Source organism: Sinocyclocheilus anshuiensis, unplaced genomic scaffold (genome assembly GCF_001515605.1).
Source record: "Sinocyclocheilus anshuiensis isolate Anshui unplaced genomic scaffold, SAMN03320099.WGS_v1.1 scaffold976, whole genome shotgun sequence".
Lineage (NCBI taxonomy): Eukaryota > Metazoa > Chordata > Actinopteri > Cypriniformes > Cyprinidae > Sinocyclocheilus > Sinocyclocheilus anshuiensis.
The window spans coordinates 2,115,198-2,133,596 of record NW_015552538.1 but is presented as its reverse complement, the minus strand read 5'-3'; the positions used below and the strand labels follow the sequence as shown (position 1 = coordinate 2,133,596).

Here is an 18,399-nt window from a genome sequence, read left to right as displayed (position 1 = left end):
AGAGCCCCTCCCCCGTCTCTTTCTGTGATGCTGATGCTGAATTGCCCATCACTGAAGGGCAGAGGGTGATATTCCTCCCATAACGTCCACTCTAGTGAAGGATGGCGATGATCTGGATGCAGACAGAGAAGGCGGTCATGCAAGAGCTACAGCGCAGATTGAGCAATGTCACTCACAGCATTGGTAAGGACTGTAAACGAGTATCTATGATTGTCACTCAGCACGCAGTTATTAAAGAGGTGCTTGGTTCTGTTGACATGCATTTCAATGTTGATAGCTTCAATAATGCTTTTCAGTGGTGAGGATTATTCACCTTTTGAATGAGTACATCATAATCTTATATGTGGCCACAAATTTTGGTCACTTTATGGGCAAAGTGTCAGCCAAATTATAGCCAAGTTGATATTTAGAGCAATAGCATTTTGATTGTGTGATACTGTTTTATTTAAATATTATCACTGTAAAATCACTGCATGGAAGGGGTGTTAGTGAGGCCAGCAGGGGGTGCTCACCCTGTGGTCTGTGTGGGTCCTAACACCCCAGTATAGTGACGGGGACACTATACTGTCAACAAGCACCGTCCTTCGGATGAGACGTTAAACCGAGGTCCTGACTCTCTGTGGTCATTAAAAATCCCAAAGTAGAGGTGTGACCTCGGCATCCTGGCCAAATTTGCCGATTAGCCTCTGATCATCATGGCCTCCTAACAATCCCCATATCTGCTGATTGGCTTCATCACTCTGTCTCCTCTCCACCAATAAGCTGGTGTGTGGTGGGCGTTCTGGCACACTATGGCTGCCGTCGCATCATCCAGGTGGATGCTGCACACTGGTGGTGGATGAGGAGATACCCCCTGACAATGTAAAGTGCTTTGAGTGCCTAGAAAAGTACTATATAAATGTAATTAATTAATTAAAAGCCTGACATATGAAATAATTTTTTTTTTTCTTTTTATATTAGTTTGTAATGTGAGATTTTTTTATACCAGCATAACTTTGAATGCATATGCATATGAATATTAAATATATGCATAATGCACATAATGCAATACAATGATGAGCGATGTACAAAAAAGCCAATTACTGTATATTTGATACAAAAATTTTAACAAGATTTTTCTAAAAAAAAAAAAAGATGTATGATTAATAATAAAATAAAGACGAGTTGCTTTAGTCCAGTAAATGTTCTCTTAACATAATGAGAAATGTTCTCATAAAAATATTAATAGCAATATAAACATTCTTTTACTTTCTAAAAAATAATTAATGATTTTACCGCAAAGATACATGCGTACCACAATCTGAATGTAGACGTTTTTACAATAATACTAAAAGATAATTTCTTGCTAACTATGAACCAAAGTATGAACTGTCAATCAGACAACAGAAGGCATGTAGCAGATTGTGTGCAACAGATTTTCCAGCAGTTTTGATCGATAACCAAGAGGCCTCAAAAATGTTTCAAATATGATACAGCAGGAATTCCTAAACTAATTTCTCGTCGTTTAACAGTGGAATATTATTGTAAAAGAACATGTGAAAGATATTTCTCAGTGACGTACAAAACTGCCCTGACTGTACTGTAAGTCTGTGCCTAAATGTACTTTTGTACTTGCCCTCATTCTCAAAAGCCTAAAGGCTGAAAGAAAATTTCCAAAGACTCTCCTGTGAGATTCATGCTGGGGGTGACTTGACTAAAATGTGTGTGTGTTTGGCAGAGTTACTGCTGAGTACAAAAACAGATACCATAAAACACAGTTTTCCACAGCAGCAGCAGCACAGCTTGCTGCAGTAGTTAGTACACTGGCTTTAGGTAAGCACGTATGTTGTTTAACTACTAGCTGTTCTGAATTGGAGTTTAGTGGTTAATGCTGTAACAATGGCAGTAAATTATTTGAGTTTAGTACCATGTAGTATCGTAAAGCGTAACTAAAGGAACAGTGTGAGGTCCGGTATCGGACGACAATAAAGGGGAAAGTTATGCTGAGGAAATCCAGAAAAAGGCGTCCAAAACAAGACAATGAACGTGGACAGCTTCCTCTGGTCCCGCTGGTACAAGAACAGAGTGAGTGAAAGCATCCTAACACTGTCAAAAATTTAGCACTTTATGTTCACAATAATTGTACTGTACAATATTTTTTTATATATTTTTGAATAAAGTCTCTTATGCTCTCCAAAGCTGCATTTATTTGATCAAAAGTACAGTCAAAACCATTTAAAATAACTGTTTTCTATTTTAATATATTTTAAAATGTAATTTATTCCTTTAATAGCAAAGCTGAATTTTCAGCATCATTACCCAAGTCTTTAGTGTCACATGATCCTTCAGAAATCATTCTAATATGCTGATATGGTGCTCAAGAAACATTCCTTATTATTATCAATGTTAAAAACAGTTGTGCTGCTTAATATTTTTGTGGAAACCTTATTTTTTTTCAGGATTCTTTGATGAATATAAAGATCAAAACAAAAGGATTGATTTGAAATCTTTTGTAACTTCATAAATGTCTCAGTTTAATGTGTCCTTGCTAAATAAATAATCAAATATGACTGACCCCAGACTTTTGAAAAGTATGTGCAGTGGAGTTGAAAAAAGTAATGAAAAATCTTCTATTTTGTACTTTTCTAATTGTAATGTTGCTGTGGTTGTTTTTGTTGTTGTTTTTATTAGAAATTATATAATTTGGCAAAAAAAAATCCACAAGTTTGTGTAAAACCTTATGATCGTGTTTTCCAGTATGATTTGAGAATGACCCAAAGAGCATCTTAAACTTCATCTGACAATCTGTAGAAAGATTGATTGATTATGATTAATAATTAATGTCACAAATTAATGTCACATGATTAATGTCACAAAATTTGCTTATTTGCATAGTGGCTTATAGAAAGTCCCAAATCATGAAAAATACTTTCTCAGTTATATTCATTTTATCATTTTTTTCTTTTACATTTTTCGTTGTACTGACACTTTAACATTTTGAATCCCAGATTTTCAAAATGGCCTGAGACTTTTGGATCCCACTATACGTTATGTGCAAGAATAATTGTAATATTGTGTACTAAAACATTACATGTATAGGTTAGCTCTAATAGTTATTGTGACTTGTTTTCGTTAAGATATTTCTCTCTCTTTAGAGCCATTTATTGTGACATAGATTATATGTGCTTAATGTTTTATTTTTCGTCTGAAGTTTAGTTTGACTATTTTTGCCCACAGAGACTCCAAAGGAAAAGTGCGTATTTACATTTCCATGTGTCTGAAAGAGATGGAGGGAACTAGAGAGATTTACCAGACTAAAAATACTTTTTCTTCTTTTAAATGTTATCTATTGGTTTGAATGGCTTCTGAGTGACTTGGTCTGAATTCAGCTCTTATCTTTCTCTCCTCAGCAAGATCAGATCGCACTCAGATTCCTCTTGTACCAGAGAGAAACCAACCAAACACACACACAGGGTTTCATTCATCCACCAGTGTGATGGGGGAAGGGGCTCCTGGGGGGGCGGCAGACGCTTTTTGGGGTGATTGTGTTGACACAGACAGACATAGAGAGTGGAAACAAAGGAAGTACAGTTCTTTACAGTCAGTGATCAGTCTGTTATCAGTTATAGAAATGTAACAGGTGAAGGGAACCTGTGTATGTGCGTCAGGAGACCAATCCATTCCAGGAAGTCAGTGTGAAGGTTGGAAATGATGAGAGAGAGAGAGAGAGAGACAGGAAGTCATTAACTGGTGCACCTGTCTCAGGTAGCTCATTCTCAGGTCACTGCTTGTGGTTACAAGACGACCAGGGAGTTAGTAAGGTATTAAACAACAAGTGGAAGAGGTAGCAGAAAACAGAGGGATGGATATACAGAACAAAGGGAAAACAGTTTGCATTCCTCTAGCAGAGGCTGAGAAATATTACCGCTTTTCCAGACATTGCCACTGGCTCCAAAGTAAGTGAGAACTTTTATGTTTAATTATTTTATTTTATTTTTAAAATATCTTTTATTAATTATTTAATCCTATTTGATAATAATATTAACTTTTATTTATTATTTAATTTAAAACATGTACAATTATTTTAAATAATAATTTTTTTAATGGTACTTACTCCATTTGCACTGTTGTTATTTTACTTTATTATACTTATCTAAATATCATTTATTAGAATTGAGAGCAGGTGAGAGAGATGGTAGATACAATACTTAATTTTAACAGCAAAAAAAACCTAATAAATAAAATGTCAGTGTGTATGAAAGGTGGGCAGCATTAGGCGGTGGGGGAGCAATGCATCACAGAACAGGTGAGCGCTACCATAAAAGTCCGTTGAAATGTGACAGATGAAGTTCTGTTCAATGTGTGTGAACATCCTAAGGGTGTGAATCTGACTCCAGTGGAACAACACACTTTTATTTTAGAAGAACAAAAGAAGGAAATAGATATATTCTCCCTCTTTTCAGACCTCTTTTGTCATTCACTTTGAAGTGCCACTTATAATATCTAATTGGTGTGTGCGTTAAAAAAATACAATTCTTAATCTTGCAGTTAAAAAAGCTCTGGAGGCTATAATATAATATATAATAGAAGGGGTGGGTATGCATTAAGATTATTAGTTGTATGCATTTTATGGCTCTGTATCCAGAGGTGGTTTTGGTTGAGATAGATAGGGAATCACCTACTCTTTTCTTTCTAAACATGCGTGTTGCTATTGACCAGAGCATGGGAATGGCTTTGGGCAAGGTTTACCTCCCTCAGATGGTAACATACACCAGCCAAAGACACAATGCAGTCAAGACAGCCAATAATATATTAGTGTGTGTAGGGTCTTCTTACCTGTGCTTAGCTTCTTCAGCTGTGGTTTATTTCATCTTATGGTCAAGTAACAATATAAGTGCTGTTTTTTTCTTTCCGTTTTCTTATTTGCTGTTGTGCAAGAAAGGAACTGCAAAAGAGTGTTAAGCTTAAGAGTTAATTGGTGATACTGTGGGGGTGATTGTATTAAACAGGTTACACTGAAAACTTGAACACTCATGTTATGTCATTCTATAATGTATAATGTTATATTATGACTGTAGACGTGATGTTAGTGTGCCTCATGTGTGTTTGTTTCAGATGAGATCATGCAGAAGGAGTCTAGCCCTCTCTACGCTGCTGATATCATCACTGAGCTCAAGAGACAGTTTGCGTTCTTGTCTGGTAAATATACTTTACATTACATATGCATTTCTTTTTTATCCCTAAAACTGAAATATTATATTATACATTATTGTTTCAGAGGGAGTTTTCACACTTGGTCCACTTGAAGGGATATGAGTTAGATTTTTTTTAAAGAGGACTCAAGTAAGAACACCCTGTAAGGACCCATAATTCTATCTCAATTTTGAAAGCAGATGGAGACGTTTGCTTACACTTCTTAATTCTTGGATATATTTCCTAAAAAAGACCCCAGACATCATACTCATTCATGTCCTCTTTAAAGATTTGGATCAGATCTCAACAAGGTCTCAAACTGTGCTCACAATATTAAATTCTTCAGAGACTATAATATAATAGGAGCGGGGCCAAGAGGAATTTTACTCATACAGCACATTTCTAGTATATTACACTAAAACACTTCCCTTAATCTCAATGAGGGTAATCAAAAATTTGTAACGTAAAATATATTGCAATATAAAAGAGTTCTTCAATAAGGTGCATTTTTGTAACATGTAACAGGTTATAAACGCTAGTGTGCATGAACATGAAAGAGTGTACTTGTGTGTGTGATTTGTTAGTCAAACATCACCTTCCATAATTTCCTGCTTCTGAAATAGATGGTTGGATAATTCCTCTGTACATGTATGAAAAATGTAAAAAGCAAGGGAAAGGAAAAATATGTCCTGGGTTTAAGAAACTTTGTTGTGACATGTGGCCATCTGCATACACTGCAGCTTTAAAGGGATAGTTCACCCAAAAATGAAAATGCTGTCATTAATTACTCACCCTCATGTCGTTTCAAACCCGTAAGACCTTCGTTCATCTTCGGAACACAAATTAAGATATTTTTGATGGAATCTGAGAGCTGTCTGACCCTGCATAGACAGCAACACAACTGAAATGTTACCAAGTCCAGAAAGTAGCAAGGAGATCTGTAAAATAATCCATGTGACATCAGGGGTTCAATTATACGAAGCTACGAGAATACTTTTTGTGTGCAAAAGAAAAAAAAAACTTTATTCAACAATCGTTGAAGATTAACGAAGGTCTTACAGGTTTGAAACGACATGAGGGTGAGTAATTAATGACAGAATTTTCATTTTTGGGTGAACTAACCCTTTAAGGTATTCATCTGAATATGTGTTGTTTTTGATGGCAGGTTGTTACTGTTAAACTGAACGGAGTAAACGATGCTTGCACAATTTCTGTCCTGTTGTCATGGAGACAGGGAGAAGAAGGCATGACTTGCCAAATTTATATTTTTGTCACATGGGGATCTTCACCCAGTGGCTTTCTCTCTTTTTCTCTCCATTCCATCATCACCGCCTTAACACTGAAACATCACCTTGTATCTTCATCCAGATTTAAAGGAGCGAACAGATAGGAAGATTGGAGTGACATTTTTGGATCTCGCTTTGTACATTGGTATAATCATAGTTTCTGTCCTGAGGGAATACTGACAACACTAATATGTCGTACTCTCTGCTGTGCCTTCATTTTGACTGCAGAGTTTATGGTTATATTTATTAGTGTGACTTTTTGAGGAGAGGAGCACTTGCTATATTAGAACAATTATTTTTTAACCACTTTTCTAAGCTGTAAAATAGTCAAAACAAACCCACTTACATGGGAAGGATCCAAACCTAGAAACCAGGATATCATAGAGACTTAGTCTCTTTTTACATTATTACTATTTACTGTATTTATTACCAAATAAATGCAACCTTGGTGATCATTTGAAACATCTTTCAAAAACATTCAAAAATCTTACAGACCCAAAACATTTCGTCAGTAGTGTATGTAGCTGTCACAGCGCTCTCAAACAGTAGCAGTTACACACAATATAAAGACTGACACAGCATACAGGTCGCGTGAGCAGGTTTTCATTGGCTAGCCTGTGTGCTAATTTAAGATCTCTGATGCATGCCAACACAGAAGACAGCATGGTTTCTGGTATTTATTGCCCCCTACTGTTTGCCTGTTGAACACATCAGAGGAGCAGGTTTTTCCTCTTTGATTCTTCATATTTTTGTCTGTTTTAGGGGGAAGAGGACAGGATGGAAGCCCTATCATTATCTTTCCAGAGTTCCCTTCGTTTTGTGAAATTGGAGACCACGAGTTTCGTAATGTTCTTACCTACCTGACAAGTATTCCCAGGTAAATACACACAGTAGCACACATGTTTGAATATCATACATGCTGACAGCAGTAACGTGTGTTTCTTCACCAGTCTGAGTGCAGCGGGTGTGGGCTTCATCGTAGTGATTGACAGGCGTAGAGATCGATGGACGTGTTTAAAGGGGACATTACTGCGTATCTCAGTGAGTCTTGACTCCAGTATGAATGCATACAAATACTGTTTTTAAAGGCATAGTTTACCTTTTTGAAGGCATGGTTAAAATAAGAATTTGCTGAAAATGTCTTCAGCCATCATACAAACAGATTAGCATTACATCAATTGCTCACCAATGGATCCTCTGCAGTAAATGGGTGCCTTCAGAATGAGAGTCCAAACAGCTGATAAATATATCATAGTAATCCACAAGTAATTAGCAAGCCACCAGTCCATCAATTAACATCTATTGAAGCGAAAAGCTGCGTGTTTGTAATGATCAAATCTGTTATTAAGATGTTTTGTTTCCAAGTTAAATAAGAGAAAATTTTGCACAGATCAAGCACTATTTACAAGCATCTAAAACAGTCTAAAACAGATTGTACATTTTCAGCAAACCTTCTTTTATGGGTAAACTATTCCTTCAATATTTATTTTTTTTTGTAGATATTTTACACACATCTGGATAGCTTTTGTCTAAAATAAATTATTATTATTAATTAATTATTATTATCTTTTAATATATTTAATATGAATTTGAGTGCTTTTTTATATATGTGTGTAGGGCTGGTTTCCTGGTAATCTTCTGCTTGTTCTGGTGCTGAGACCCAGTGCTATCCTGCAGCGAACTTTGTCTGATGTGTTCTTCAGACTCCACAAAGATGACTTTAAAGTACCGGTAAGTAATCTGAATGTGTTGTGTTATGTTAGTGAGTGTCATGTCATTGTAAATAATGAGGCCTGTGTGTGTATTAAAGGTTATCATGCTAAGCTCACTGGCTGATCTGCACTCTTATATTGAGCGGAGTCAACTGACACAAGAACTGGGTGGCTCTCAATACTACTGTCACAAGACCTGGATCTCTCATCGCACAGTAAGAACAAATACACCTTAAAGGTGCACTCACTCATTTTTTGGGTTATGTTGCATTATGGCAGTTGTCCTGGACTTATACATTATTATTCACAGTCAGCTGTGAATCATTTATTTCGTAAGTCAAAGAGGCCAGTAATCAGGGGGATAAAGTGAAATAATTTTCAGCTTTTCATAGTGGCCACCATGAGACAACCTGCTTCATATAGAGTAAAACATCTTTTATCAGGCTACTGATAAGTCTTTGTTATTAAACTTATTTTAAAGGGGTCATATGATGCTGCTAAAAAGAACATTATTTTGTGTATTTGGTGTAATGAAATGTGTTTATGTGGTTTAATGTTCAAAAAACACATTATTTTCCACATACTGTACATTATTGTTTCTCCTCTATGCCCCGCCTTTCTGAAACACGTCGATTTTTATTACGCCTTCTTTCTTTGCGTGAACATTTGGGCGGCGTTATGCAAATCTTCCCAGATAGTGACGTAGGTATGTGGGGGCGTGTTAGAACGAGCCGTTTTAGGTAGGTGTGGCTGACTCTTAACTTTTATTAAGAATATCTCTTTGGATTTGAGACTTTGCAACTTTACAGATCTTCTTTATGCACCAAGAGCTTGTAACACTCCAAAGAGAAATGAAAAATTGAAATCGCATCATATGACCCCTTTAAAAGTCATTTTAGCACATTCAAAACCTCACTGCATATACGAAACAAGTTAAACCAGTAATATACATCATATGTGAAATGATTATTTCTTTGTGCCGTTAGGATCTTGAAAGCATTGCTGCTTTAGTGAAGAGGATGGCTGAGAGACTGCAAGTGTTCGGCAGGGAGCTGGCAGAAACAGAGCTCCCTAACAACCTCCTAACAGCCAGCAATCTGCTCAATGCACAAACCAGCAGAAAAGACAGTTTCAAAGTATTTATAAAAAGCTGTTCTTAAAGCATTCAATATGTGCCACCTCACACATTCACTTTTTAGCTAACAAAACTATTTTAACTATTTTAACTATTTTAAAACTATTGTTTCACCGTTTTCTCTTTAGGAAGAGATGGCAGGAGCTCTAAGCCAAGGACGCAAACTCTTGGAGAACATCAGGGAACCGGTCCGCAGAGATCCGGACAGCAGTCTAAACCCTGATCAACTAGAGAACCTTGCTACAGTGCACAGGTAAGTCTGTGAGTCTTTCATAGTTGAAATCCTCTCAGTTCCCACTAGAGGTCTTTTTATTTTTTTGCAGTGTACCTTCATTTTGGGATGATCTGCAGAATGGTTGCAAACATAATGGTCAGGTATTATTAAATTGGCAGAGTGGTTAGCCAATCACGTGGGGGCGTTGCCTCCTCTCACATCTTCATGCTTACGGTATATCTCACCATTATCTCATTCTCTAGCGATTTGGATAGCACAACTGAGTGGATTTACATTTCACGGCTGCATTTATTGTAGTATTATTTATGTAGTAATATAGTATATATTAATACTTTGAATTAGCTTTTATATTTATATTTTCTTATTTCATTTTTAATTTTAGTTTTAGTTTATATACATATATTTCTATATAGAATATTCTATAAAATATTTCTTTATTTCAGTTTTAGTATTAGTTACTTTTGTACTTCAGTCTAAACTTATTTCAGTTAGTTGCCAAAGCTACATTACTCCTTTTCATTAAATATTTTTATTTTAGCTTTATTTCAAATAACATTTAAATAGATTTAGTTTTAACTAATAATAACAATTCTTGTAGTTTTCACACTATTTCATCTCATTTTATAATATTTGTTTTGTCTAATGTATGCACTGTCAGTCATTTCCTGTTTATTTATTTTTCTCTCTTCTATTCCCTGATGACTTACAGGCTGTTATCCCAGTTAAATGAGAGCTCTACAGCATTTGATGAGTTCTGGATTCAGCATCAAAATAAACTGGATCTATGTTTGAAACTCTGCCAGTTTGAGCACAACTTTCAACAGGTCTTGCATTTTTAAAAACATTCATGCTTATATAGCTTATTCTTATTACTGCTAAACATAAGATTCATTAATAACATTTGCACTGTTTTTATTTGCTATGGTCTTGTAGTTGCGAACAGACCTGGAGCAGACAACAGACACGCTGAATGCTTTCTCAGACGTTGGAATAAGCTCTGCCCAAACAGAACACCTCCTTCAAGAGCTGACCAATCAAGAGAAGAAAGCCTGTGTGAGTCTCCGCCCATTGAATAACCTTAGTGTGTTATGCTTACAGTCACAAACGTGCATCCACACACCTATATGCGTGAATGTGTCAGTCTAATTTATATGAAAGCTTCCAATAACCCTTGTACCTCCTCTCTTGCTAACACAATTCCTTTCTCTGCAGGAAGTGCTGGACAGAGTAAGGTCTGTGGTTGCCGAGGGCCAGTGTTTGATTGACAGCTCTCAGAATGTTGACAACACTGTTGCAGTGAAATGCAATGAGCTACAGAGAGTGAGAGAAAATCTCACCCAAGAGCTCAAAGACAAGAGGACCATGCTGACACAGGCTATGGAGCTACATAGAAGATTGGAAATGGTGACTAGAAATACATGCACATTTATGTTTATGTTTGAATATATTCATTCCACTAACCTACACCACCCATAAAGCACCCATTATTGTGACGGTGTTTAAACTCCTCACCTTCACATAATTGCACAGTTACATGCAAATTTTCTACAAACACAGACAGACATACATAGCACACTTTCATACGTACTGTGTATGCAAATGAGTTTCCAGCATGTTCCGTTCTGTTCCTTTTCGCTTTTAGGTGTGTAAATGGTGTGATGATGGGATTTACATGCTAGCGTCACAGCCTCTTGACAAGTGCCAGTCACAGGAGGGGGCGGAGTCAGCACTGTCAGAGCTGGAGTGTTACCTGGAGACAGCCAATGAGAAACAGCAGTGGGAGATCAGCACAGTTTGGCTGGAATATGAGAACATACTGAACAATGAGCTCAGGGTATGGCAATATGAAATCATAACAATGCCTGCAATTCGTTTATGATTCAGTTTTTTTTCTTCAGTTCATTTTTTAGCACAATTATTAATTAAAATGAATAATTAATAATAATAAAGCATTAATTATTAATAAAAATAGTTGAATTAATTAATAGACATTTTTTACATCTTTAACAAATGATAAAAAAATACAGAGTACGTGATTCAGATTCTGTATTTGTGGTTTTAAAAAAGTGTAATGATGTATAATGTATTATATTGTGTTATATTGTATACTGTAATGTGTAATGGCACAGGAGCAAGTAAAGCGTGCATTTGAGAAGAAAGCCTCACTACAGGAGATGTTTGAGAGGAGGAGGGTCAGTCTGAAGAAACTAGCAGCCAAACAAACACGACCTGTCCAACCTGTGGCCCCACGACCAGAGTCACTCTCATCTCCTGGTATCTATCTATCTATCTATCTATCTATCTATCTATCTATCTTTTTTAAGTGTAAAATGAAGGCGATTGGTTTATTTCTCTCTTTCAGCTCACAGGGAGCATGAGAACATCTGTATTAGTGAGGATTCAGACAGCAGGGTGTCCTGTAAACAAGTATGTCTAATTCATCTACAATGCCTTTAGTGTTTGTCCTTTCTTTTTAGTGATTTTAAATCACTTTCTCTGTATAAGCAAATTATATATACCTCTCTTTATTATAGTGAACACTGCAAGTGACTTGACTGTTACTCAGTAATGAATCTCTTTGTGTAGGTAAACTCTGATCAAGTTGACAGCAGCAGTCGCAATCCTTCTGTATCTGAGGAGGAGGAAACCCTGGCTGTGCTGCGCAGGTCAGTCCAGGGTCAAAGGTCAAAGAGGAATGAGGGGAACACATGTGCCTTACTAAGACTACCCCCTGTCATTAACTGAGCTTCATTGTGTGTGTGTGTGTGTGTGTGTGTGTGTGTGTGTGTTTGTTCACAGGCATGTAATGAATGAGTTACTAGAAACAGAAAGAGCATATGTGGAAGAGCTTAAGTGTGTTTTGCAGGTGAGTGAAAAACGGTGGGTTGTTTCATAAATGAAAATCAGCTTCCATCAAGAAAATATTTTGAAACATATTCTGAAATATGTAGGCCATGTCCTACACTTTTGTAGCAGGTTTTGGCCTATAAAGACCACTTGGATTTAGGAGGTGGATGTGTGTTGTGAATGTTAGAGCAAGTCTACATCAAACTCTTGATTTTAAAAGAGCCATGAAAATCCTGTTTGCCATGATATGCCCTCATTACATGTGTTATAGGGATATGCTGCAGAGATGGACAACCCCTCCATGGCTTCTCTCATCCCTGCAACCCTGCAAAACAAGAAGGATGTGTTATTTGGGAACATGCAGGAAATTTATCATTTCCACAAAAGGTAAGCGCCATCTAGTGGTGATTCGTGAAGAGGTTAGTAGTAAAGGAAGATCTGGGGGGCATGCCAGATCTTCCTTTCTGAAATTATCTGGAGAGTAATAAAATACATCAATCATATCAAATAAACAATTCAAGATTCATTTGAACCCATGTCTGTCTTGTTCTGTCTCAGAATATTCCTCAAAGAGCTGGAAACTTACACTGACTGCCCTGAGCTTGTGGGCCGCTGCTTTCTGGACTGGGTGAGTTTTATATAACTAGCAAGAAAACAAAACAAGAAGTAAACTATTATGAATAATTTTTTTGGGAGGTTTTTTTTCTCAGCGATTCTCAGATCTTTGGTAATTGTGGTTGTTTAGATGGGGGAGCTGCAGATTTATGAGAAATACTGTCACAACAAGCCTCGTTCTGAGAGCCTCTGGAGGCATTGCTCAGACTGTGCCTTCTTCCAGGTACACACATACATATCTAACATTATACTGCCATAAAACTAATACTCGCTTAGCACTATGCAGTGCATATACAGTGCACATTAACAGTGTTCTGTATCCATGTATTAATTGAATGAAACATCTAAATTTGCCCGAAAGTTCACTGTGTAATATGATTTCTAACATCATCTTCTTCACTTATTATTTGATTGCACTACCTTAAGAGTTTCTTACAAGATTGTATTAAGAATGCAAAAAATAATATTGGTGAATACTATAGTGTTTTCCGTGCTTTTGTTTTAAATAATAGGTAACAAGCAATAAATACTGTGCAGAATGCAGTACTCTTGTTTTTCAGTCAAAACACATGCACACTCACACACAGAAACACATATACACTAACCGCAATCTGTTGATGACATCAGGCCCTCTCTGTGACAGAATGCAGTTTAAACAACTTTACCAAATTGTGTTTGTGCCATCAGGAGTGTCAGAAGAAACTAGAGCACAAACTAGGACTGGACTCATACTTACTGAAGCCTGTGCAGAGGATCACTAAATACCAACTCCTGCTGAAGGTACTGCATTATGTGCGTGTACGGAGATGTCATAACTGAAGTGTTTGTTTTAGACATCTGAATATGGGATAAATGTCGAAATGCATCTTAAATTCAGCATGAAATGAAAATGCATATTGTTGATCTTATTTTGAATGATTCATCCATGTATAAATTTCATTTTTAAAAATTTGTTTTAAATCTTCCGATGAAAACAGGCTTGTGTCTGGTGACATATCTCCAAACGTTTACTCTGCTTAAACCTCTCCCTTTCGTACAATCGACTGCAAACTCACATTCATATCTGTCTTCATCCAATCAAAAATCAATGGATCCCTGCCCTAACTTCTTCTATTTTAATAATCTGTTTCACTGGATCTGTTTTAAAGGGGTCATATAATCGATAACAAGATTTTTTCAATGTATGTGTTTGTGTCTGTGTTTAGGAGATGATTAAGTACAGTAAAGGCTGTGAAGGCTCAGTGGAGCTGCAGGCAGCTCTTTCCTCCATACTGGGTATCCTGAAGGCTGTAAATGACTCAATGCACCTCATCGCCATCACAGGATATGAGGTAAAACACATATGCACACACAACTCGCATCTTACCCAATACTGTTCATTAATGTTTTTCACTCCTCTTTATTCCACGATATTCCAAGCAATGATCATTGATTCCATCCAGGGTAACCTTGGAGACCTGGGTCGCCTGCTGATGCAGGGGTCGTTCAGCGTGTGGGCGGAGCATAAGAGAGGTCACGTGAAGGTGATGGAGCTTGCCAGGTTTAAGCCCATGCAGAGACACCTGTTCCTGCATGAGAAAGCTCTGCTCTTCTGCAAGAGACGAGAGGAGAGCGGAGAGGGATACGAGAAAGCACCCTCATATAGCTTCAAACAGGAGCTCAGCGTAAGTGTGTCTTTAGTCTAATAATCCTTGGCTAAAGATTTCACAAAATGATGTTGAGCTCATATTGATAAATCACCTCTTTTATGCTATGTTCTGTTAAGCATGGCATTTCTCCTGAACTCGTCAAATTTGCTCTTGTTAGTGTCTTTAAAAGGTTATTTTCCTCATCTGACATTTTTCTAAAATAGCAAATGTGACATTTCATATTTTTATGGGTCATTTTAAAAATTGTAATCTTTTATTAATCCTAAAACCAAGAAGCATATTTTATAACATGCACAAACTTAAATTAAAATTTCTGTTGGTTAAACATCTGTTGGTTCTGTGGAGTCTATAATTCAAATGTGTGCATGCTTAAGTTGCATATTTAAATATTTAAATGAGTAAGGTCACAAAAAGAGTATTTTCATACTGCAATTTTTTTTATTTTGAAAGGAAAAAAATAGCCTGCACACCTGATGGTCTCTGTTCTGTCTTTGTTAGATGGCTGCTATTGGAATAACAGAGCATGCTAAAGGGGACAGCAAGAAGTTTGAGATCTGGTCCAGTTCAAGAGATGAGGTCTACACAGTACAGGTGAGCACAAGAGTGTGTGTCTTGAGGTCAGATTTTCTAAGAAGACTGTTACATGTGTTCAGTCTGCATGGATCAGATAACTTGGGTTTATATATGGCTTTGTGACATATGTTATTCTGTAGGCCGTGTCTGAGGAGGTTAAGACCATCTGGGTAACAGAAATCCGGAAACTTCTAACAGGACAGTTGGAGGCCTACAAAGGTATGGACCTGGTTTTAGGTTAGTTTGTAAATAAGTAGTTGAGGAGGGTTTACAACTTGTGATTCATTCATTCAGATAACTTGCAAAATGCAGAATTACCACTAAGATGCATCAAATGAATGTTTGTGTTATGTAGAGGCAAGTCAACAGAGGGCACCTGAGCAATTCTCCTCAGATACCAACTCAACTAACAGGTACGATTACACGCCATCACATTTACACATACATATATGAGCTCATTTCATAAGTGAAACTCATCTTCAGACTGGTGAGAAATGAACATAGTAACCTCAGGAGTGGAAGAGTGGAGAACCCAAAGGCAGACGAGGAAAGAGGCAAAGAACTTGAGAATATTCTAGAGCCCAGAATGACAGGGAGAGCAAAAGGTGAGCGAAAAACTCGTGTCATTAGAGAATTTTCATTTTGATTGAACTTCCCCTTTAACTTCTTTCTGTTTCTTTGATGGTTACAGGGTCTTCATTCAGTTTTGAGACAAAACCAAAACGACAGGATATCCGGAGTGACCCTACACCTCTAGGTGACCTATTTCAGCAAACTGAAAATCAAATATAGTTTAATTGCTGTCTCATTTTCAAGAGATTAAATAAAAATAGAAAATAGGTGATGTTAAAAATAACTAATTCATTATCACCAAGGCATCAAGCTCTCTAAAGGGTAAAGACATGAGCTGATCCTTAAAGAAATAGCTGACACAAAAACTCTATCAGGTGTGCCATTCTAAGAAATAACTAAGAAGATGCAGAGATGCAGTCTGATTGGTCATTTTCCTCCCAGAAACAGGGCCACACCCTAACATGGGCGGAGTCAGGTGGTTCAGTACATCAAGCCTGTTTCAGAATCGTAGGAGAGGTACACATACTGAGTACACACGTATGTGCACACTTATGCATAATCCACTGAGATGTTATAGGATAGCATGTGTTTGTAGGTTATATGTGCATCTCATTAGATGCTTTCTGAGAGGTGCTACGTCTTTGTCTTTACAAAATTGTTTCGGGTTAAGCTCTATCGACAGCATCTGTTACACAAAAAATACGTTTGACTAGTCCCTCAGTTTGAGAGAGTAATGTCTTTACAATGGAAGTTAATGAAGCAGGACATTACAAAGGATTTCAAAGCAGAAATGTGCAGCAGAAAAGCGCTTTTATTCATTCTTCTGTACAAAAATGTTGTAGTTGTGGACAAATTGTCCTTTTATTCATGCTGTTGATAGACAAACTTGTATCGAACCCGGAACGTTTCACTGACACACATCCACGCATGCTCTTTCTGTGCTCTGGGAAATGGTCACTAGTCTGTCTTCTGTCTATCACGGTGAGGTTTCAGTGGTACTTTCTCTGTCATCTCTGACCTCATTTACATGTTTACCTACAATATCTTTTGTCTTTAAACTATTTTCTTCTCTGCCTCAGGTTGGACTAAAGGATCTCTCTCGTTGGATGCCTCTGTGGAGCATGATGGATATTTTAGTGCAGAGGAGCAGGTGACCTCTGACCCAGATGAGGAGAGGGAACATAAAATGGTACGAGACCAAGTCTGTTTTTCACTGTCAGACTTAAAAGCAATAGGGTGTCATGTTTTAAGCATTTCTTTATCTTTATTTCAGTGTGCAGATGAGCTGCAGTCTGTGAGGATAGAGGAAGAGATCCAGTGTTCTGAAGAGACTGAGGATCCTGAGAAATGAGAGATAAGTGTGAATGTGAGCGTATTGCCATAAGTGTACAGCAAATACGCTAGGTTTCGTGCATAACTCTTGAAAATAGGGAAATGAGTCATACAGTATATAACCCATTAACTTTGAAGATCTGCATACTCTTAAAAATAAAGGTTTCTGGTAGAACCAAAGAGTTTTAATGAATAGCCTACATGGAGAAAGCTGTCCATTAGTAATCACAATGGCAATGTGACTAAATGCTTTTTTGTCAGAATATGCAGCTAATTTTAAATGGCTGTCAATGGAGAAAAATGCTTCTTAGAACCAAACATGTACCAGCAGGGGTCATACTAGCCAGCCACAAACAAAAAGTTAGTGCCAGAAAGGGTTTTACAGCACCTTTTTATTCTTTAAATCTATAAGAATCCGTCTTGACTAACTGACACTAACTGAACTTTTTGACTCTCCAAAGAGCTGTGGAAAATGACTGTTGTTAAGAGAGTTCTTTGCAAAAAGCTTTATTTTTAAGAGTGTAGTCTAAGAATGCACCAATATAATGTGTTTTACAGAGACACCTGAGCCAGCTCTTTACACACTGTCTCATAGTATGCTGTGATACATGTTTCATATCCCGTAAAACTTAGTATTTGTTTCTGTCACAGTAATGATGTCCATATTGGGATATGGCATGTCTATTGTCAATTCCCATGATCTCCAATGTGAAAGCATGTGACATATCATTGTGTACTGTACAATGCAGGAAACTAGGACCTATGTGTAAAACAAGCATATCATATATGCAGATGTTGTTTCTCAAAGTGACTGTGATCACCCTGTGCCATTTGTATGTAAAATACATTTACAAATTAATATTGTTTTATATATATGCATATAAAAATAAAACCATAGTTGACTAATGACTTTTGCCTATTTTAATAGATAAAATTTAACAGATCAAATATACACAATGACATTTCCGAGTCCGACTACTTGAATATATATCATATAATGATTTAAGTACGATCATTATTTTTAACCATGTCAAAGGATTATTTCACCACTCTATGTAAACCTGAGAGGAGATATATGAAGAGTTTATTTGCAAAAACAGATAACTCCGTTTCTAAAAAATTTCAAAAATCATGTTTTATTATGTTATCATGTTTTTATTGTGTTAAGTTAGCTGTATTTTTAGTTATTTTGAACCTAATCAAGATAACCCAACTGACTGAGATTAATTGGAATGAACAATGAAAAAACATGATTTTTGAAACTTTTCTT

The 18,399-nt window shown here is 36.8% G+C and overlaps 1 protein-coding gene across 3 annotated transcripts; it reads left to right on the top strand.

Annotated features, from left to right (window-relative positions):
* Nucleotides 1-64: 64 nt before the first annotated feature.
* mcf2lb (mcf.2 cell line derived transforming sequence-like b) lies at nt 65-18,024 on the top strand. Of its 3 annotated transcripts, XM_016454278.1 has the most exons (30): nt 65-183; nt 5,095-5,178; nt 7,221-7,335; nt 7,409-7,499; nt 8,076-8,189; nt 8,269-8,385; nt 9,157-9,306; nt 9,434-9,558; nt 10,250-10,364; nt 10,474-10,593; nt 10,753-10,944; nt 11,183-11,374; nt 11,670-11,814; nt 11,903-11,967; nt 12,127-12,206; nt 12,340-12,406; nt 12,659-12,774; nt 12,946-13,015; nt 13,133-13,225; nt 13,690-13,782; nt 14,208-14,333; nt 14,445-14,666; nt 15,150-15,242; nt 15,365-15,443; nt 15,580-15,637; nt 15,708-15,829; nt 15,916-15,981; nt 16,239-16,313; nt 16,877-16,986; nt 17,071-18,024. In XM_016454278.1, the coding sequence occupies exons 1-30, from the start codon at nt 102-104 to the stop codon at nt 17,146-17,148; spliced, it is 3,255 nt and encodes a 1,084-aa protein (XP_016309764.1). In that variant the 5' UTR covers nt 65-101; the 3' UTR covers nt 17,149-18,024. The 3 variants fall into 3 exon arrangements, with proteins under 3 accessions (XP_016309764.1, XP_016309765.1, XP_016309763.1); XM_016454279.1 differs by lacking the exon at nt 16,239-16,313; XM_016454277.1 differs by lacking the exons at nt 16,877-16,986; nt 17,071-18,024 and having other exon boundaries at nt 16,245-16,854.
* Nucleotides 18,025-18,399: the final 375 nt, after the last annotated feature.

Excerpts from the sequence above, each read along its gene's own strand:
- mcf2lb (XM_016454277.1), top strand. The coding sequence starts at position 102 with ATGGCGATGATCTGGATGCAGACAGAGAAGGCGGTCATGCAAGAGCTA. Across the intron at positions 9,559-10,249 it reads AACCTTGCTACAGTGCACAG|GCTGTTATCCCAGTTAAATG; the intron begins GTAAGTCTGTGA and ends GATGACTTACAG. Across the intron at positions 15,830-15,915 it reads AATGACAGGGAGAGCAAAAG|GGTCTTCATTCAGTTTTGAG; the intron begins GTGAGCGAAAAA and ends TGATGGTTACAG.